Raw genomic sequence first — 17,842 nt, forward strand, 5'->3', positions numbered from 1 at the left:
TTGGCTAGCGAAGGAAAGAATACAAAGACATAGGGACGCCGAGGAAAGAAGAATATTACAACAATCGACGCCCAATCAAGGGAATCACATTATAGAGCCACCCACCCGAAAAATTTCTGGTGAGATCATCATTGAGACTGCAAAAGAGGCCCGACTCAGGCAAAGACAACAATGTGTAGCCAAAGACATAGCGGCTTTAGAACAGAATATAACCGACTGGATGGACTGCCTGGAACCAGTCAGTCGCACTCGATCTGGAAGACAGTATGGAGTCCGCACAGAAGAAGAGGAGGACGAAGACCTCATATGCCCATTGGTGGTTAGAAATGGTCATCATGTGTATACCCCATGGAGCTGGACAGACATGGTGGGGCTGGCCAACAGACTGCCAGACATCACCCAAGGAGCTGGGAGATGGATAACTGCCTTAGAAGAAGGCACTGCAGGGGTAACCTTGTCTTTAGGTGACATAAAAGCCTTGCTAATGCATGTCATGGGAAAACATGACACTGAAGAATTAGCAGGAAAGGTTGGACTAACACAAATGATGGGCACAAATCAACATGATGAAGTCCCCTTTAATCGCTATAGAAACTCCATGTGGGAAGGACTGAGAAGAAAGTACCCTGAGGTCTTGGATCCCTCTAAATTGGATGATGAGGAGTGGACACCTGAAGAGTGCCCAAAGAAGTTCCTGCACCGATTCCAGAAGAGATGGGCGGAGGAAACAGGAAATGCATGGAACCATTCTCCAGCAACTGAAATCCTGTTTAAAATAACTGTAAAAAAGGCTCTACCAGATGAGGTTCAGAAAGCCCTAGATGGAGTTGTGGGACTATCAAAAATGAATTGGGCTTTATACTCTGAGCATATTTGTCACCATCTTGAAATCTACAAGAAAGAAAAACAAAAAGAAGAAGATGCAGCAAAATCCCTGACGAAAAAATTGGTGCAGATGCAGTTGGGAGAGCTAACCAAAGTCAAGAAAGAAAAAACAAAGACCCAGGCACCAATGATGACCCCTGTTCCTTCTGAGTCGGCAAGCACAGGCCCTACGGCAAACACTGCTGCCACCTTACAGGCACCTGTGGTAACAGCCACACAGAGCCCCCAAGGAGCAGCAGGGAGCACTGCTGCAGGAGAAGTCTCAGCACCAGTGGAGCATCACTATCACTACCATAGCACTGGCACACCCGGAAATGGACCCACCTACAGTCATGGGTGGAGAGGAGAGTCACGGAACTTTCAAGGTCAAAGAGGAGGGTGGCGAAGAGGATCTCGCCAACCTTCATTTGGAAGCAGATTCCAGAACTCAGCTCCCAGGAACAGTCAAGCGGGACCGCCTATGGGACCAACACCCCCAATAGGGGATCAACCCTCTAATGAGTGTTGGAGCTGTGGACAACCTGGACATCGAATGAGAAATTGTCCGGCCCGACCTTGGGTTGGACCCTCTGCCTATTGGCAATAGGGAGGCCTAGAGAAGACAGAGGGGGAAACGGTGGCATTGGCTATTTCGATGATACCTAAGGAAGAGCCAACCGTCACTGTTAATATACAAAACAGAGATTTCCCTTTCATGGTGGATACAGGGGCAACATACTCTTGCATAGGGAAAATGGGCGCTCATCTCCCCCTCTCTGGGTCTGTAATTAAGACCATCAGCTTCTCTGGGAAAACTCAAATAATACCTTTTACACGCCCACTTCCTGTAACGATTGCAGGAAAAACAATTGAAGCACCCCTGTTATACTCACAAAATACACCTGTGAATTTGCTGGGAAGAGACATTTTATGTAAGCTACAAACCCAGATAGTGTGTACCCATCAAGGACTGCAAATACACTTTCCTGACGAAGCACTCGCCAACATTATGGTGCTTATGGACATGGAAAACAAGGTCCGACCTGTGCAACCCATGGTATACTGGCTGAAGTTACAACCAGAAAATTCAAATCTTCAACTGCAATGGGAAAAATGGAAGCCCTGGGCCGAACAACACTATGAAGCAGTATATACACCTAGTTTACCTTTACATGTCACCCTGATGTTCGATGCCAAACAAGAACAAACTGACTATGCATGCTGCTGGGATGCATTGATGAATCAACGGCTGTTTCACATAACCACCACAGAAATTTATTTAGGCCCCCAAGGGGCCGCAGCTTCTGTCAAGCTAACTTCAGCTGAACAACAATGGTATCAAGTGCCGAATGCCATGCCTCATGTGACCCTTTTAGTCTCAGAAAAGTACGAATCCCATGACCTAGGTCCAATGGTAAAGACAGCCTCAGAAGTTGAAGAATGGCAAAACATGGAAAGTCCACAAGTACATCTGTCAAAAGACCAGCAGTTTATACGAATTAATTTAAAAGTAAATGATGAGGCTATAGCTCAAAAAGTGGAGCTCAATCCTAGACCAGAGGGACAGATGGTGTTATCGGCCCAACAAGAGAAATTGTTAGAGCAAATACCATCAGTGGTGTGGTCCAAAAGCAAAACGGATGTAGGACTAGTAAAAACAGCCTTACCAGTAAAAATAAAAGTAAAACCGGGAGCAAAACTGCCTCACCAAAGGCAGTATCCATTAAAACCTCAGGCTATTGAAGGCATAAAACCAGTAATTAAGGGACTAATGGCAGCTGGAGTTCTAATAAAAACTGCAAGCCCATGCAATACTCCTATCTATCCTATCCCTAAAAACAATACCAAAGAGTATCGGCTGGTACATGATCTGCGTCCTATCAATGCAATAATAGAAATGGATGCACCTATAGTACCTGATCCGCATACTATACTATCAAGCATCCCTGCTGGAGCAAAATGGTACACAGTAATTGATCTGTGTTCAGCCTATTTCAGTGTGCCTGTGCACCCAGACTCACAACATTTGTTTGCATTCACATTTCTGGGACAACAGCTAACGTATACACGGCTACCTCAGGGACTGAACCTGTCCCCAGCCATCTTTAACAAAGTCCTGGCTGAAGATTTACAACACCTTGACATACCCAGTACATTGGTGCAATATATGGATGATCTCCTTATTGCATCAGAGACTCAAGAACAGTGTGAAAAAGATTCATTAATTGTATTGCATGCATTGGCAGATGGAGGTCATAAAGTAAGTAAGGACAAATTGCAGTTCTGCAAACAACAAGTAGAATACTTGGGAAGACAGTTGTGTGGGACCACGCGATGTATAGCCCCAAGCCAAGTGGAGGCTATAATCAAGGCTCCCAAACCCCAAACAGTGGGACAGATGCTTTCATTCCTTGGGATGGCAGGGTACAGTCGGCCGTGGATTTGTGATTATGCTATAAAAACTGCACCTTTGCGTGCCATGATCAGAGCAGTGGGGCAAACAAGCAATGCAGCTCTCCTCGTCTGGACAGATCAGGCAACGGGAGCTTTTGAGGCCCTAAAAACAGACATGCAATCTGCTCCCGCGTTAGGTAACCCAGATTATGGGAAACCTTTCCATTTGTATGTTACTGAAAAAGCTGGATATGCATGTGCTGTACTAATGCAGGAAACAAATGAAGGAAAACAACCATTGGCCTATTATAGTACAAAGCTTGACAACATTGAAACAGGATTGCCACCATGCTATCAGGGTCTAGCAGCAGCTGCCTTTGCATTTCAAAAAGCATCATCCATAATCATGGGACATGCAGTAACGTTGTACACGTCGCATCAGTTACATGCCCTGCTAACCAGTCAACGTTTTGTCTTAACACAAGCTAGACGCACTGGATATGAAGTTGTGTTGTCCGCTCCAGAAATAACAATACAACGTTGTCACACGGTGAATCCCGCCACCAAATTGACCACACCGTTAGATGGTACTCCACATAACTGTGTGGCAGAGACAGAGAAATTTTTGAGAGCCAGAGAACATTTGTATAATCACGCCATAGATGCAGATCTAACCCTGTTCGTGGATGGCTCATGCTTTCGGGATGCCGCGGGATTGCATGCGGGTATGGGGATTGTTAAACTAAACACGGATGGCGAGACCTTTGAATTACTGGAGTCCCAAGGAATTGATCAGCCTTGTTCAGCCCAACTGGCAGAAATCAAAGCCTTAACTATGGCTTGCCAGATAGCTAAAGATCAACGTGTTAATATCTACACAGACTCAGCCTACGCTTATGGCGTATGTCATGTACATGCAAACATTTGGAAACAAAGGGGATTCCTGAGAGCAGATGGCACCCCTGTCACTCATGGAGAAGCGATTTCCCAACTGTTACAAGCTCTCCAATTACCATCTGAGGTAGCCATCATTAAATGTGCAGGTCATCAAAAGAATAATAACATCATAGCTCAAGGTAACAACCTAGCAGATGACGCAGCGCGCAAAGGAGCACAAGGAGAAAATATGTTTCCCCTGCTAACCATCCAAGATTGTGCCCCACTGGTTTCACTTGACGCACTGATAGTGGCTCAAAGTAGGGCCAGTGGAGAAGAAAAACGAATGTGGGTTAAACGAGGCGCTATTGAGACACGCAGTCAGGGGCCAGCGGACCCGATCATTGTTCGCGAGTCCAAATTATGAACAAACTAAAAGCTGTCTGGTGGTCACCATATATGGCAGCAACAGTGGACCGTTTGTTGAATGAGTGTGAGGTATGTGCACAGTACAATGTCCGGAAATCATTCACAGCCCCTTTAGCCCACATTCCGGTCCCTGATGGGCCATTCAGACATCTTATGATGGATTTCATAGACATGGGAGCTGAAAATCGAGTTAAACGAATGAGATATGTTTTGGTAGTGATATGCAGATTCAGCCGATGGATTGAGGCAGTAGCCTCTGCAAATCAAGACCATAAAACGGTAGCCAAATTCTTGTGCCGAGATGTCTTTCCAAGATTTGGCATTCCAGATACTATCTCATCTGACAACGGTAGGGCTTTTGTAGCCAAGGTTACACAAGAAACATTCAAACAATTGGGTATCAAACAGAAGTTTGGGTGTGTTTATCACCCTCAATCAAATGGGGCAGTGGAACGGGCTAATGGCATTTTAAAGAACAAACTAGCAAAAATCATAGCAGACAGCAATGGCAAACTAACCTGGCTAGATGCGTTGCCGCTTGCTTTATTGTCAATGCGCTCACAAACTAACCGACTAACCCATTTGACACCATTTGAAGCTCTTACAGGTCGGCCGATGCCTATTCCATACCTGAGAGGACCCTACGAAGGACCATCGCTGGAGCAGCTACAAGACGAATGGCATAATTATCTGAGACAGTTAACCCAAATACACAAAACTATCTTTTTGCAGGTCAAAGGTGCTACAGAAGACAGAGAAGCAGAGATTCCACTCGAAAATCAGAGCATCCAGCCTGGTGATCTGGTTTACGTCAAGGTGTTCAAAAAGAAGTGGGACAGGCCCCGCCGAGAAGGTCCTTTTAAAGTTATTCTTGCCTCACGTACAGCAGTCAAAGTAGACGGTAAGGACACTTGGTTTCATTTAAACCACTGCTGTAGGGTTGGTGGCCCAGCGCCCCTGCGGCCTCGGCAAGCTCGTCTTGGCAGAGCCGCCGGGCCAAGGGGGGAAGCAGGAGAAGCCAGAGACCCTACAGCAGCACCGAGGGACGGCCACGCCTCCCTGCAGCCAGAAGAAGCACCGAGGGAAGGCCACGCCTCCCTGCAGCCAGGCGAACACCGGCCAAGGCGCTCACAGAGACTGATTGAACAAAGACAACGCACAGCTTCAGAGAGTAGTGGATCCCTGCCAGATAGAGCAGCGACAGACTCAGATGCAGACTCAGAGACAACTGGAGACGTAGGCCAACAGACAGACAGAAATACAGACCGACAGATAGACAGGCCACAGGAGACATCAGACTCGGACAGCAACTCAGTAGATTTACCGACAGAAGAACCGCAGGAAGTACAACCCAGACAAAGCACAGATACACCACACATCCCTAGTGACAGCTCATCTAGTGACGGCTCACTTAGTAGCACATCTAGTAGCACATCTCAACAGTCATCAGAGCAATGATTAAGGAATTATTCAAGGGATTGACAATACTACTGGTGGTCAGTATGGGAGAAAATAGACATCCAAAACATACAACGGACTGTGCCGTGGCCATGGCCGCAATAGCAGCTAAACAAGGCATTCTAAACACAGGAAAAACATACAATTTGGTATACATTAAATCAAAAGCCTACAAGAACATAGGAATACAGGGAAAGCTGGGGGATTACATATTAGGCGAAGCCATTAGCATCAAATGTGAAGAGGAGGGAACACTCAACATAGAGGTAATTTGTGATAAAAGAGGATGCAGGGAAACCAAGCAAGACGTAACTGTTACAGTACATGAAGCCACAAAATGGGTAAAAATCAAACCAAGGAAAAAGAGGACAATTAGAAGCCTAGAAACAAGCAGTCACTTAGGGAGATGGGATCCCAGTACAGACCTAGCCCGCACACAAGGGTTGAAGACCAATTTATTTTACCAATGGTTGAAATTTTCGGCTAGGCAGATCAGTGAAAAGCCTTGCATAGCCTGTCACCGGAAAGGTGTGATACCTCAGGCTAAACCCCTACCTGATATCAACAACTGTTATAGGAGTCCCCAACATAACTCAGACCAAGCAGAATGCTATACACAATGTGTTATGAAAATGGCAGTAGGTGATGAAAAATATGCTGCCGACAGTAAACTTTGTCCAGTGCCCCTAAGTACAGAAGGAACCGTTCCACCTATGATTAAAATAGAGAAAGGGATGATACACCCATTCTGTATAGCTAAAGGCTTAGTAGCACAATACATAAGCGATTGGCAGGTAGGGACGACCCAGCCAAAACACCACATACAGTGTATGCAAAAGCAGCAAGAATACAAACCGGCCAAAACAGCATGGAACATTACCGTCTGTCACACCCTGCCAGCAGCAGGCATACAGTGTGAACAAATAGTACCGGCCACAGGGGGGTTGGTAATTGGACTGAATCTCACCCATGCTTCATGGGTATCTACTCCAAATTTAGCTAAGGGAACGGTACCCTTAGCTGACATCTTTTGGATATGCGGACAAAGAAGGAAACTCCTGTCATCGCTGTCCCCTAATTGGAAGGGCCTCACAGGAGCTATAACAGTAATTGAAATGCCAAATTCAATACAACCCATGCCACAGAAACTTCGTAAGAAAAGAGGAATAATGACGTTTAAAACAGACTACAACATCACAGTAAGAAACGGGATACCAGAAGGGATACCCCGACAGTTAGAAGCCATAGACAGTAGCAGAGTTAAAGCAGATGAAGATGCGGATAAATGGGGATGGGCATTGGCTCTGTTCGGGGTTACTCCAAAAATCCGTTCTAGGTTCCAGGAGGTGCAGTGGATTAATTACTTGTGGTATAATCAGCAAAGATACCTGAACTGGACATTGGCAGCTGTAGGAGCCTTAACCGAACAACTGCACGCCACCTCGCTAATGACAATGCAAAATAGATTAGCTATTGAGATGATGATGGCTGATGAACAAGGAGTTTGTATTATGATCAAAGCCACCGAATGTTGCACAGCTATTCCCATGCGTACAGGGGAAGACGGAAATTTGACAGAGCTCTTAATCACACTTGAGGAGATGCAACAGGAACTGTTAAGTAACTCCATAGGAGGGAGAAATTAAACTGACGATTCTGGATACATTGTAGGGAATGGAATGAAAATTGGCCCACTGTTTTCACTGTTTGGGACTCTAAGGAGAGGGTGGATATCATGGAAAGACTGGTTGTACCAGATAGGTGTAATCTTGGCACTAACAGGGGTGGCGGTCTTGCTGGTAATATGTTGTGGTATTCCCTTGATAAAATTTCTGGTCAATAAATTGATTTCATCCACAGTAGGACAGCTCCCACTGCTAGCCATCCGAGCCCTAGAAGAAAGCACAAACGAAACAGACAGAGAACCAGAATATATGGAAATGGATGAAATACCAATTATCCTCCCCGACAGCCCCCAGCTCCCTAATATTGTGGCGTACACCCCAGATAGGGAGGACTGGGATGGACCGTGCTTGGTGATATTGTAGACGAGGAAGAAGACATGCACGCACATTTACATTCACACACATGCACCCACAAAAATGAGGGATAGGATAGACAATATCTGAAAGAATGACATGGAGCTGTAATAATGAACGTATATGTATATTACTAGGACACAGGAGTATGGCTGAGAGACCAGACTCCCCTGATCAGGGACCTATGCCTGATCTGCCTCTATCAAGTCTGATTGGACTCTCAGAACTGTTTGGAGAAGAGGATATGCAGGAGGGATGGTCGAGACATGATTGGTCGCCACAGCCGCCTTCCATCCAGCAGCTAAACCAGTTGGCAACAGAAGGATCTTCATCGTTCCAGCACCTGGCGATGACGGCTTCACAGAATCTGCCTGCAGCAAGAGTCGGCCCGAGGACTCCACCATCACCTGAAGGACCCTTTGGACTCAGGAACACACCCCTTCCGCAGATGCCATGGAGACAGTCACATGTGCCAGGGGCAACGATACCCTCCAGGGGAGGCAGCCAAGGTCGGCCATATGCAGCAACCGCCCGAGTGCATCCTAGACCCAATTCACTGCTAGGACCTGTCCCCAGCTTTCCACCCCCAAGGCAGGAGAGATATTCTGATCAGCCCAGTACCTCTGGAGGAGGATCAGCAGGGGTAGACCTTAGCCGAACTCACCCACCAGGACAGAGGGGAGCTTTGTACAGGCTGCTAAATGCCCAGAGTGTCCCACCCACTTGCCTGTGCGACATCAACAATACTCCCCCCACACACGAAATGCCTTCCCCCTTGTACTTCCTGTCCCCTGGACTGCACAACCTTAATCTGGTCATGGTCACCCCACAGGACATGGCAATCTTGGTTCGAGAGCTTCGTCTTCCACAAGAGTCTGTTCCAAAAACCTTGGAGCAGCTCCTGCCCCTCACAAATCACATTCCCCATGAGCTATTTGAGGAAATCATGCCACAACTAAGTCAGACAGCTGCATACCTGTTCAGGATACACCGTGACAATGCCAACATCTCTTGTGCTCAGGAGGGCCTCCATACTCAACTGTGTGGTCTTCAGTCTAGTATGGACATGCTAGCCTGCATGATGGAGCATATGGAAAGGGAACAGCTAGGGCTGGCCACCACCACCCTGAATGTGGGCAAGAATTCTCTGGGGGCCCTGTACAACCTGGCCAAGCAGCACAAGGAGCTGGAAAGATCCATCAGAGAACTGCACGACTGTCTGAAAGCCAGAATTCCTGATCCTTCCCCCACTACCCCTGAAAGGCCAACCTCCCCATGTTCCCCAACTTCTCCCAAAACTTCAGATGCTGAGTAAATGCTGAGGAGCGCGGACTGACGTAATGGCACTGAACACGGACTATGATCTTGGTTCTTGAGTTTGAATTGCGGATTGGTTTCAGAAATCTGAGTGTAACTAAAAACAAAGAAGGATATATGTTAGTAACGAAAGTTGGGTAAATGTCTGTCCTTACCATCATCTGCGTAACACAGATAAAGCTAAATGCATACACATAGATATCACATTGCAAAGTTATAAAAAGGGGACCCTTACACGGCGTGTTTGTAGATTTAGTAGTAAAGATGCACCATAGGGACCCCTTTTTTCTTAAATTATAGCATGCCTCAAGAGACATGCATTGCCTAAATTTGGTGTCTGGCCAAACGGGCATTAGAAAACAAGCTGAAAAAGAAGAAAAACAAAGTGGAGAATGTTGAGAAATGGCCTATAATGAAAACCATTATATGATTAACTAAGGCAAATGACTTAAGGACGGACATGAAGGGAAACCATTTATTGTGTTTATCATTTAACTAGACATAGCTGCGCTAACCTTAGAATAGTTTCTTGATTGGTTGACTAAATAGTGGTAACGTAGGGGTTATTTGATGCATTTAAATAATAAATGTGTGACGCTTTAACAAAATAATATGTAGAACCAAGTATAATGGGTTGGAGCCTCTGGTTGAGTGAGTCAATAGATGCCAGAAGATGATTGGTTGCACTGATGTCAATGTGAAGCCTTTACTTTGCCATGATTAAGAGGTTGATGTAACTTGTTTTATGTGGCCATTTTAAGTGCCTTGAATTACACCAAAACTCAATGTTTGAATGTCACCTTGTGTTGATATAATCCAGCTAATTGCTCACCTTGTGCCTTAGTATGTAGGTTCACCTGCACTGCAATATATTTACCGTGTGAAGTATCACTGATATTCATATCCGCACCAGAGTTATCAGTAACTCGAGTGATGTGTTTTTCTTTTTTATTGCAATGCACAAATGAGGATGTCTTGTCAGTAAACAACCCAAGAGTATAGTTGATGTAATGGGACTCTTTCGAGTCCCAGAGGAGGGACTGTAGAAGAATTTTTAGGTCCATATTTGAACTGTGATGAACTATCAAGTGTCCTGATCCGAACTGTATGTCCTCTGGTTGAACTAGCAGGTGTTCAACCCAAAAAAAAGGGCTCTATTAGTCATTTAGTCTGTCAGGGGCTTTCCAAGGCCTTTTAGGTGCTTTCCCGCAGGCCACGTGCGGGGGCCTCAGGCCAGCTGCACGTGTGGCTGAGGCCACGTGCGGAGGGGGCCTCAGGCCAGCTGCACCTGTGGCTGAAGGTCTTTTAAAAAAATCAGTTGTAAATCCTTCATGTTTTAATGGGAGCGTTTGTCACATTGAAATAATGGCCTAACACCTGCTTAGGGTTCACTAGAGGACGCTTCCAATAGAAAACCATGTCTTGGGAATGAAATAAATAAAAAAGTCGAAGGAGGAGCGATGCCCGCGGGTCTCCAATAAATAGACGAGCGCGGTTGTCATATTCAGTCTCTCTAGAGGACTCAGTTTGTCTAAGATTTGTGTCGAAGGCTTAAATAAACTTAAAAACTCTGTGCATTTTATCTTGCTTAAGGCTGAATTATTCTAAAGTGTTGTGTCCTCTTTCTAGCATATCACTTGCAATTAGTTTGTGTTATCTAAAAGACGACATCCTGAGAAGACCAAAAAGACGAGCCGCGACACACGCCACATTTTTACATAAAAAAAAAAAAAAAAAAAAAAAAATCTAATGGCACACCTCCCACCAAAAACAGTCTAAAATGACACTTTTTAGCCTAAACATGACAATATTGTCCTGTAATATATTTATACTCCATGGTTCGAGGAGGCTTGGTTCAGAGGGTAGATGGAAGCAAATGCAGACTCACAGACATGTAGGTTTGGAGTAAATAAAAGGCTTCATCTGGGATACTTGCAAAAGGTTCAGTACACAGGAATACAGTCAGCGTGGCAGAGGTGTCAGGCAGGTACCAGGCTGAGGCGAGGTCCAAAAAAATGAGCAGAGTTCAAACACACAGCAAAGAGTACAAAAGGCAGAGGCTGAGTCAAAAAACGAGCAACGTTCAGGGGTATGGCGAGGTGGAGATCAGAAAACATAAGCAAGGTCAAAATACCACGAAGCAAACAGAACTAAGACATGAGGCTGGGATGTGAAACAATTCAACAAACTGGCAAGGAACTGTGGAACTGTGAGGGCTTAAATAATGGGCTGGGTAATCAGGGTGTGAATGAGAAACAGGTGTGAGGAAGGTTCTGGAAGGGGTGGGACTGGGAAACACACAAAAAGTCTGAAGTGACACAAAAAACAAAGCAAAAGAAATAAGTGACAGAAAAAACCAACGGTGAAAAACATGACGTGCCCAAAGACCAACAATAATTAATGTGAACAAAACAAAGGGGCAACCAAGGAAATAATGTGACCTCAGCAGAGAATGACAAGAAAAATAAGGACTAATACCAAAACTGGAACAGAACTGACAATGGCTAAAGTATAAAAGTAAATACAATAAACAATAATAAAATGGCAACACAAACTATTGACTAAACTGGAACTAAATGATGAACAGAAAACAAAACCAGAGACCTCAGAATACAGATAACGCAACGAATGACCACACAAAAAACAAATGATAAATAGAGAATGAAACCAGTGACAAAAGCATTAAACAGAGAAAAGAAATAAACAGAAACAACCTGAGACTAAAATGACAAAAGTATAATCATATGAAAAATAAAACAGAAGAATCATCCAAGGAAGCCTGGACATGAACAGGGGGTTTAAACACGAGGTCTCAAACTCATCCCAGAAAGGGCCAAGAGGGTGCAGGTTTTGTTTGCAACCACCCGCTGATTCCAGCAGGTGATTTCACTGATCAACTGATTCCACCTGATCAATGTGATGTTAATCAGTGAAATCACCTGCTGGAATCAGTGGGTGGTTGCAAACAAAACCTGCACTCTCTTGGACCTTTCTGGAATCAGTTTGAGATCTCTGAGATAAACCGAGACAGGAGCCCCGGGCCGGGCAGAACCTGACATATTCACTCAGTGTGACACCTGGACCTGTTTAGATGAACTCCAAGCTGACATCCTGTGAGGAACTGAAGACAGACACACGCCAAGCTCTTCATCAACAGCTCTCAGTCTCTGTTCTTACTTTTTATAGCAGGCGGGTTGAAAAGCTCAGCTCACACAGATATGTCGTGGAAAATGGGAGTAATGTTGAAATAGTTTTGTTTGACAGAATGTGGAACTCCTTAGCAACAGTCAACCAAAATCTTAGCTTTAAACAACCATGTGGTCTCAGTTCAGTTAGTTCCTCTTGCTCCTGTAAAGTCACATCCTTCTCAGCCACCGATGCTGAGCTGTGTGAGTCTCGAACCCAGTCAAGGCATTCAGTGAGGACTGAAGGGAAAAAAAAAGATGAAAGCTTCTCCTCCAGAGTTTTCAGATGTTCACCTGCTGTCTCCCACAGAGCAGCAGTGCTGACGTCTTGGTGAGTGGGAACACGTCGAGGTCGGCACGCTCCACATGCTGTTGCCAGAGCTTCACCTTCAAACAGAATCCATTTATTTTATCTGTGCTTGTCAGCAGGTTTTTGTTCAGATCATTCAGATGATGAAATGTATCTGCCAGCTTCACACACCGCTCATCACCTGCAGACGGATTTGTCATCAGTCCTCTCATTTGTTAGAAACACTAAGTTCCTCCTGCAGCTCATACCATCGGACCTCTGTATGGAGCAGTAAGGTTGTATGATCTGCTCCCATTTCCTCACACAATGATGCAAATAGGTGACTTTTCACAGGCCGTGTCTTTACAAAGTTTACCATGTGCATCCAACACAGCAACAAGGTCTGCTGGGAAAGTCCTGCAAACGAGAGCCTCACGGGGCAAAAATCTGGGTTCCTTTCCTTCACCCTGCTATCAAAGCCTTTGGTGAGTCCTCCTTGGTCAAGATATTCCGATGTGACCTGACAAATTTCCTCTCCCGTTCTTTTGTTGTGACAGTGTCCTGTACAATAAGAAGTTTTCTCTAATGGCATCTCCATCCACAAAACGCACATTGGCCAAGAGTTGAGCGCGTACACTAATAACTGTGGACTCGTCATGCTGCAAAGCAAAGTTCCTACAGATGTGGATCTTTTCCAAAACAACATTTTCGATGTCTGCAGACACATCATCAGTTCGTCTGGCAGTTCTGTTATCTGAGAGCAGGACTTTGGAGATTTCTTTTACCTTCTTATCTCCTTAACAGCGGGTTTGCAGGCGGGTGTTATTAATGACTCTGCCACAGGGGGGCGCCTTTTCTGATTCCGCAACAACGTCAGCAACGTGGCAGCTAAAATGGCTTAAAATGCTTAAAATGGCTTCGTTTCTATTTAAAACTGATTTTAGAATGATTTAAGAGGTTTTACTTTATCTGATGGTTAATAATCACATTAATCCATTTGATCACTTCAGATGAAGACAGTCCATCCACAGAGCGGCTGAGCTCTGAAATGAAGCATGCCCAGCTGTTGGATGAAATATGTGGCTGTCTCTATGTCTTACTGTTTATTCAGTATCAATCTATACTGGACATGATTATCTCACGGAATATTTAATGTTTTAATATATCTGCCAAGAAAATGATGATTTTGTATCTGTCTATTTCATGATTTGTTTAAATTATTATTATTAGTAGTAGTAATTTTTTAACTTTTAGTTATTTTAAATAAAAGTTGATTCGGTCTTAGGTTTGGCAATATGTATCTAAATTTGTGAAGCTGGAGATAATCATGTTTGCTCAGCAGAGTCACTGCAATCATCACTACAGTTACATGCATTCAACACGTGCACAATAATGACTACACGTGGATGTGCCACTCTTACCCGTCCTCCCCTACAAAGCTGACATAGAGTTTACTCCTCTGTAAGTCTTTACGGGAGTAACACATGATCTGGTTAAAGGCGTCCTCCAGAAGATGGTCCCTACGTATGATCAACCTGCGGGCACAAACATGAAAGTTTAACGGACCACAGTCAACAGTAACGGGAAATATTTCAGCTTCCATCAAAAGGCAATGCTCTGAGGAACAACAACACACAAACAAAAAGGTTTTCTTTGCAGACACTGACTCCAGCAGGTGATTTCACTGATTAACATCACTTTGTGCAGATGGGATGAGTTCATCAAATGAAAATTGTTTTCATGGTCAAATCATAATCTGTTCACCATCTTCCTTTTTATAGAAATCCTTTTGTGATCATGTCCCAGAGTTTAAGGTAAAACAAGGTGGAGACAGTTAAGAAAACAGCAAATTGTTCTCCTGCTGAACAGATTCTATTTCACTCACTAACTGTTGCTGCTCTTTTCTAAAGCAGCATCATATTATAGAAGGACTTCAACCTGCACATTATTTAAATACTTCAGGATAAACACATTTTAAGGGGGCAGCTTTTCTAGAGTTTTTAACATCATTCAATAACAATGAAAATCTGAGGCCTGTAGCCAGGAGCTGAAATGGGGGTTCTTTTTTGTTGGAAGTGGACCTTTGTCTGCAGGGGTTTTTAATTGTCCAGAGATGCATTCTAGAGGGTTTTTGATGACTATTTTCCTCACCACGATCCTCCCGAATTCAGTTGTGCTTCTTAAAGTGTGTCCCAGCGACCCGATGCTGGATAATGAGTGAGTGCTTAATGTGTGTTGTATTTTTATTTTCTTTTGCACATTTTCAACTTTTCTTTGCCTTTAACCAAAACTGATATCACAGCTTACAAGTTTGTTTGATCAGGTTACAAACCACAAGAACCATAATCATTTTCATATTTTTGGCTTCCCTCATCCTAACTGACCTGATTTTAAAGCCGATTTTAAACTCCAAACAGACCCAGTGATGCCGAGCTTAGACATTACATTAAAAAAAAAGATATTGTTTCACATCCGACTTTAGTTTGGAGAAAAGTTAAATTAACTAAACATATTTTTATATGGCTCATCAAGTAAACTTATTCCAGAACTATAATAAAATTTAGGCCCAGATTAACAATGATTTATACATTTTAGTTATTAAAATTAGTTTTGTTATTGTAAGCTGTAGTAGCATGAAAAATGTCTTCAAAAGTGGACCTTTAATCAAGGGGTGTTGTGGAGGGCACGTTCCACCTTCTTTCCATCTGGATGCGCACCTGGTTTGCAGTCTCTGAGCAGGAACAATCAATAATTTGTGTATTTGTGTGGAAAGCGCGACATGATTGAGAGGTAATAAGGTTTTACCAGCACATTTTACGTTATGTCATCCTCAGAGAGAGATTGTAGGTATAGTTTGAAGAAAAAAGTGTTAGGGTTTGTTGTTAATGCTTCACAAGTCTGCAGTTGTGTTTTTAGTTTAACCACAGCGAGGACACTCACAGAGACACTCAGAGCAGACTCAGAAAGAAAAGTTTATAAATGTGTCTGTCATACTCTGCTCTTTGCTTGCTGTGTGGGCCGTCACAGCACTCTGACATTCAAACCCCCCCCCCCCCCACACACACAGTGCAGACAGAACACAGACGAACAGACAGGGACTCAAAAAACAACACAAACACAGAGACGTTACTCTAAAAATGTATTTATTTTTTACGTTTTGAACATGGTAAATTTTATATCTTGGGTCCAGCTTTGATTTTTCATCAGGATTGCATCAGTGTGAAACCCGCCTTTCGGCAGCCCAACTGACAGAACCCCGTTGTAGTGATGGAGGACTTTAGTCCCTGTGTCTATATGTGACCCTGTGATGGACTGGCGTCCTGTCCAGGGTCTACCCTGCCTCATGCCCAACGACTGTTGCGTTAGGTTCCAGCCCCTTTGTGACCCTTAACCCCTTAACGCCTATTGTCGCATATATGCTACAATATTTGACTCAAGTATGCAACATACCAAATTGATCAGTATGCCTGTTGTTGCAAATTTGCAACATACCATTATTATTATAATAACATTATAACATAAATTATTACCAAAATACCAAAATTACTATTTATTTTTTGTGCAAAAGTGAAATTAATAATCTCAACATTATTTACCATCTACTTAAAGGCAAAAACACACACAAAACATTTTTTTATATACAGCTATATAAATTCAGGCGTTAAGGGGTTAATTGGAGTAAGTGGGTATAGAAAATAGATGGATAGATTCCTGGGAAAATCCTACATGAATAGCCATTAGAATTATTATTAATGATGAATGTCTGATTTTTTTTTAATTTTTTTTTTGGTATATAAATCACACCGGAGTATAAGCCACAGGAGCCTCCAAACTAGTAAAAGGGGGAGGAGGAACAACAGCAACCATGTTATATACTCTGTAAGATACAGTGGGTTGAGATTTGCTCTGCTGACTGAGGACCAAGCAGCTGGTGCTGGATCCTTTTCGGAGTGACCCTTGCCCAGCTTGGACATCAGTTTAACACTGCTGCAGTTTCTCCAAACCAATCAGCCGTTCCACAGCTGAACAATGAGGCCTTTCTTCTATTCTGCCAGGATGATCTCCTTCAGTACACTGAAACAAAGACTGTAACGCCAACAGGACAGCATCACCACCTGCCTGAAACAGTTCAGCCACGACACCACAAATCCCGGCAGCTTTACCCACCGTCAGCTGTTTCACCGCGGAGCTCCGGCTCCACCTCAGCCTGCCAAATGCACCACTGCATTTTTAATATGGTGAGCCACAGTGCTGTCGAATTTAAGCTCAGGCAGCATTTATCATCGTTTGTGGTCATTTCACTTGAGCTAAATTTAGGTTAGTAAGCCCCACTCCAGATGGTGTTCCTTATGTGATGGCCTCTGTGCCACTGTTACAACGTGCAAGTGCCACGACTAATCTGTGTTTGAAAAGGCTAATACTTGATCACAACAAATCAGCTGTGCACCGGACAAATGGTGTCATTCTGACTGCTGCAGAAGCATGGTGACTACATTACCTATACTGCACACACATCTGCTTAGTGAGATCACTTTTTCTGCTCAGTTATATCTAGATTTAGAGTTTAAGGAGGGCAAGTCCTTTCCTCTGTTCAGCTATCTTTCTTGCTCATCTCGTATTTACTGTATTCGCATGCGGGACTGCCCCTGGCTGAGCATCCTCCCTCTGTTTTTTTTTGTTGTTGTTGTTGTTGTTCTTTTTTTTTTTTTTAACAGAAAATTGAAATTAGTATTTTTTTATTAAAATTTATTAAACACCCACCGAAAATAAATAAATTTTGTGACCTAAACACACCGTAAAAAGCAAAAAATGAGTTTTCACAATGTTTTTCTCGTCTGTTCCGTGTCTTACCTGTGACAACATCATCAGTGTGCGCTGGTCGTGGAACTGAAATTCATAATGAAATGTGCTCTTATTTTGAAAGACTCGTGCAAGAAAACAGGAAGTGTTCTGGCACAATGGCTAGATTTGTGAAGGTTAAGACAGAATTC

At 43.8% G+C, this 17,842-nt stretch overlaps 1 protein-coding gene across 1 annotated transcript in view; it reads right to left on the reverse strand.

Annotated features, from left to right (window-relative positions):
* hecw2a (HECT, C2 and WW domain containing E3 ubiquitin protein ligase 2a) overlaps nt 1-17,842 on the reverse strand; it is a 109,877-nt gene that overhangs the window by 45,003 nt on the left and 47,032 nt on the right. The window contains 1 exon segment of the mRNA XM_034186849.1: nt 14,273-14,386. Within this exon segment, the coding sequence (XP_034042740.1) occupies nt 14,273-14,386 (114 nt within the window).

The sequence above is a fragment of the Thalassophryne amazonica genome, chromosome 14, assembly GCF_902500255.1.
Source record: "Thalassophryne amazonica chromosome 14, fThaAma1.1, whole genome shotgun sequence".
Lineage (NCBI taxonomy): Eukaryota > Metazoa > Chordata > Actinopteri > Batrachoidiformes > Batrachoididae > Thalassophryne > Thalassophryne amazonica.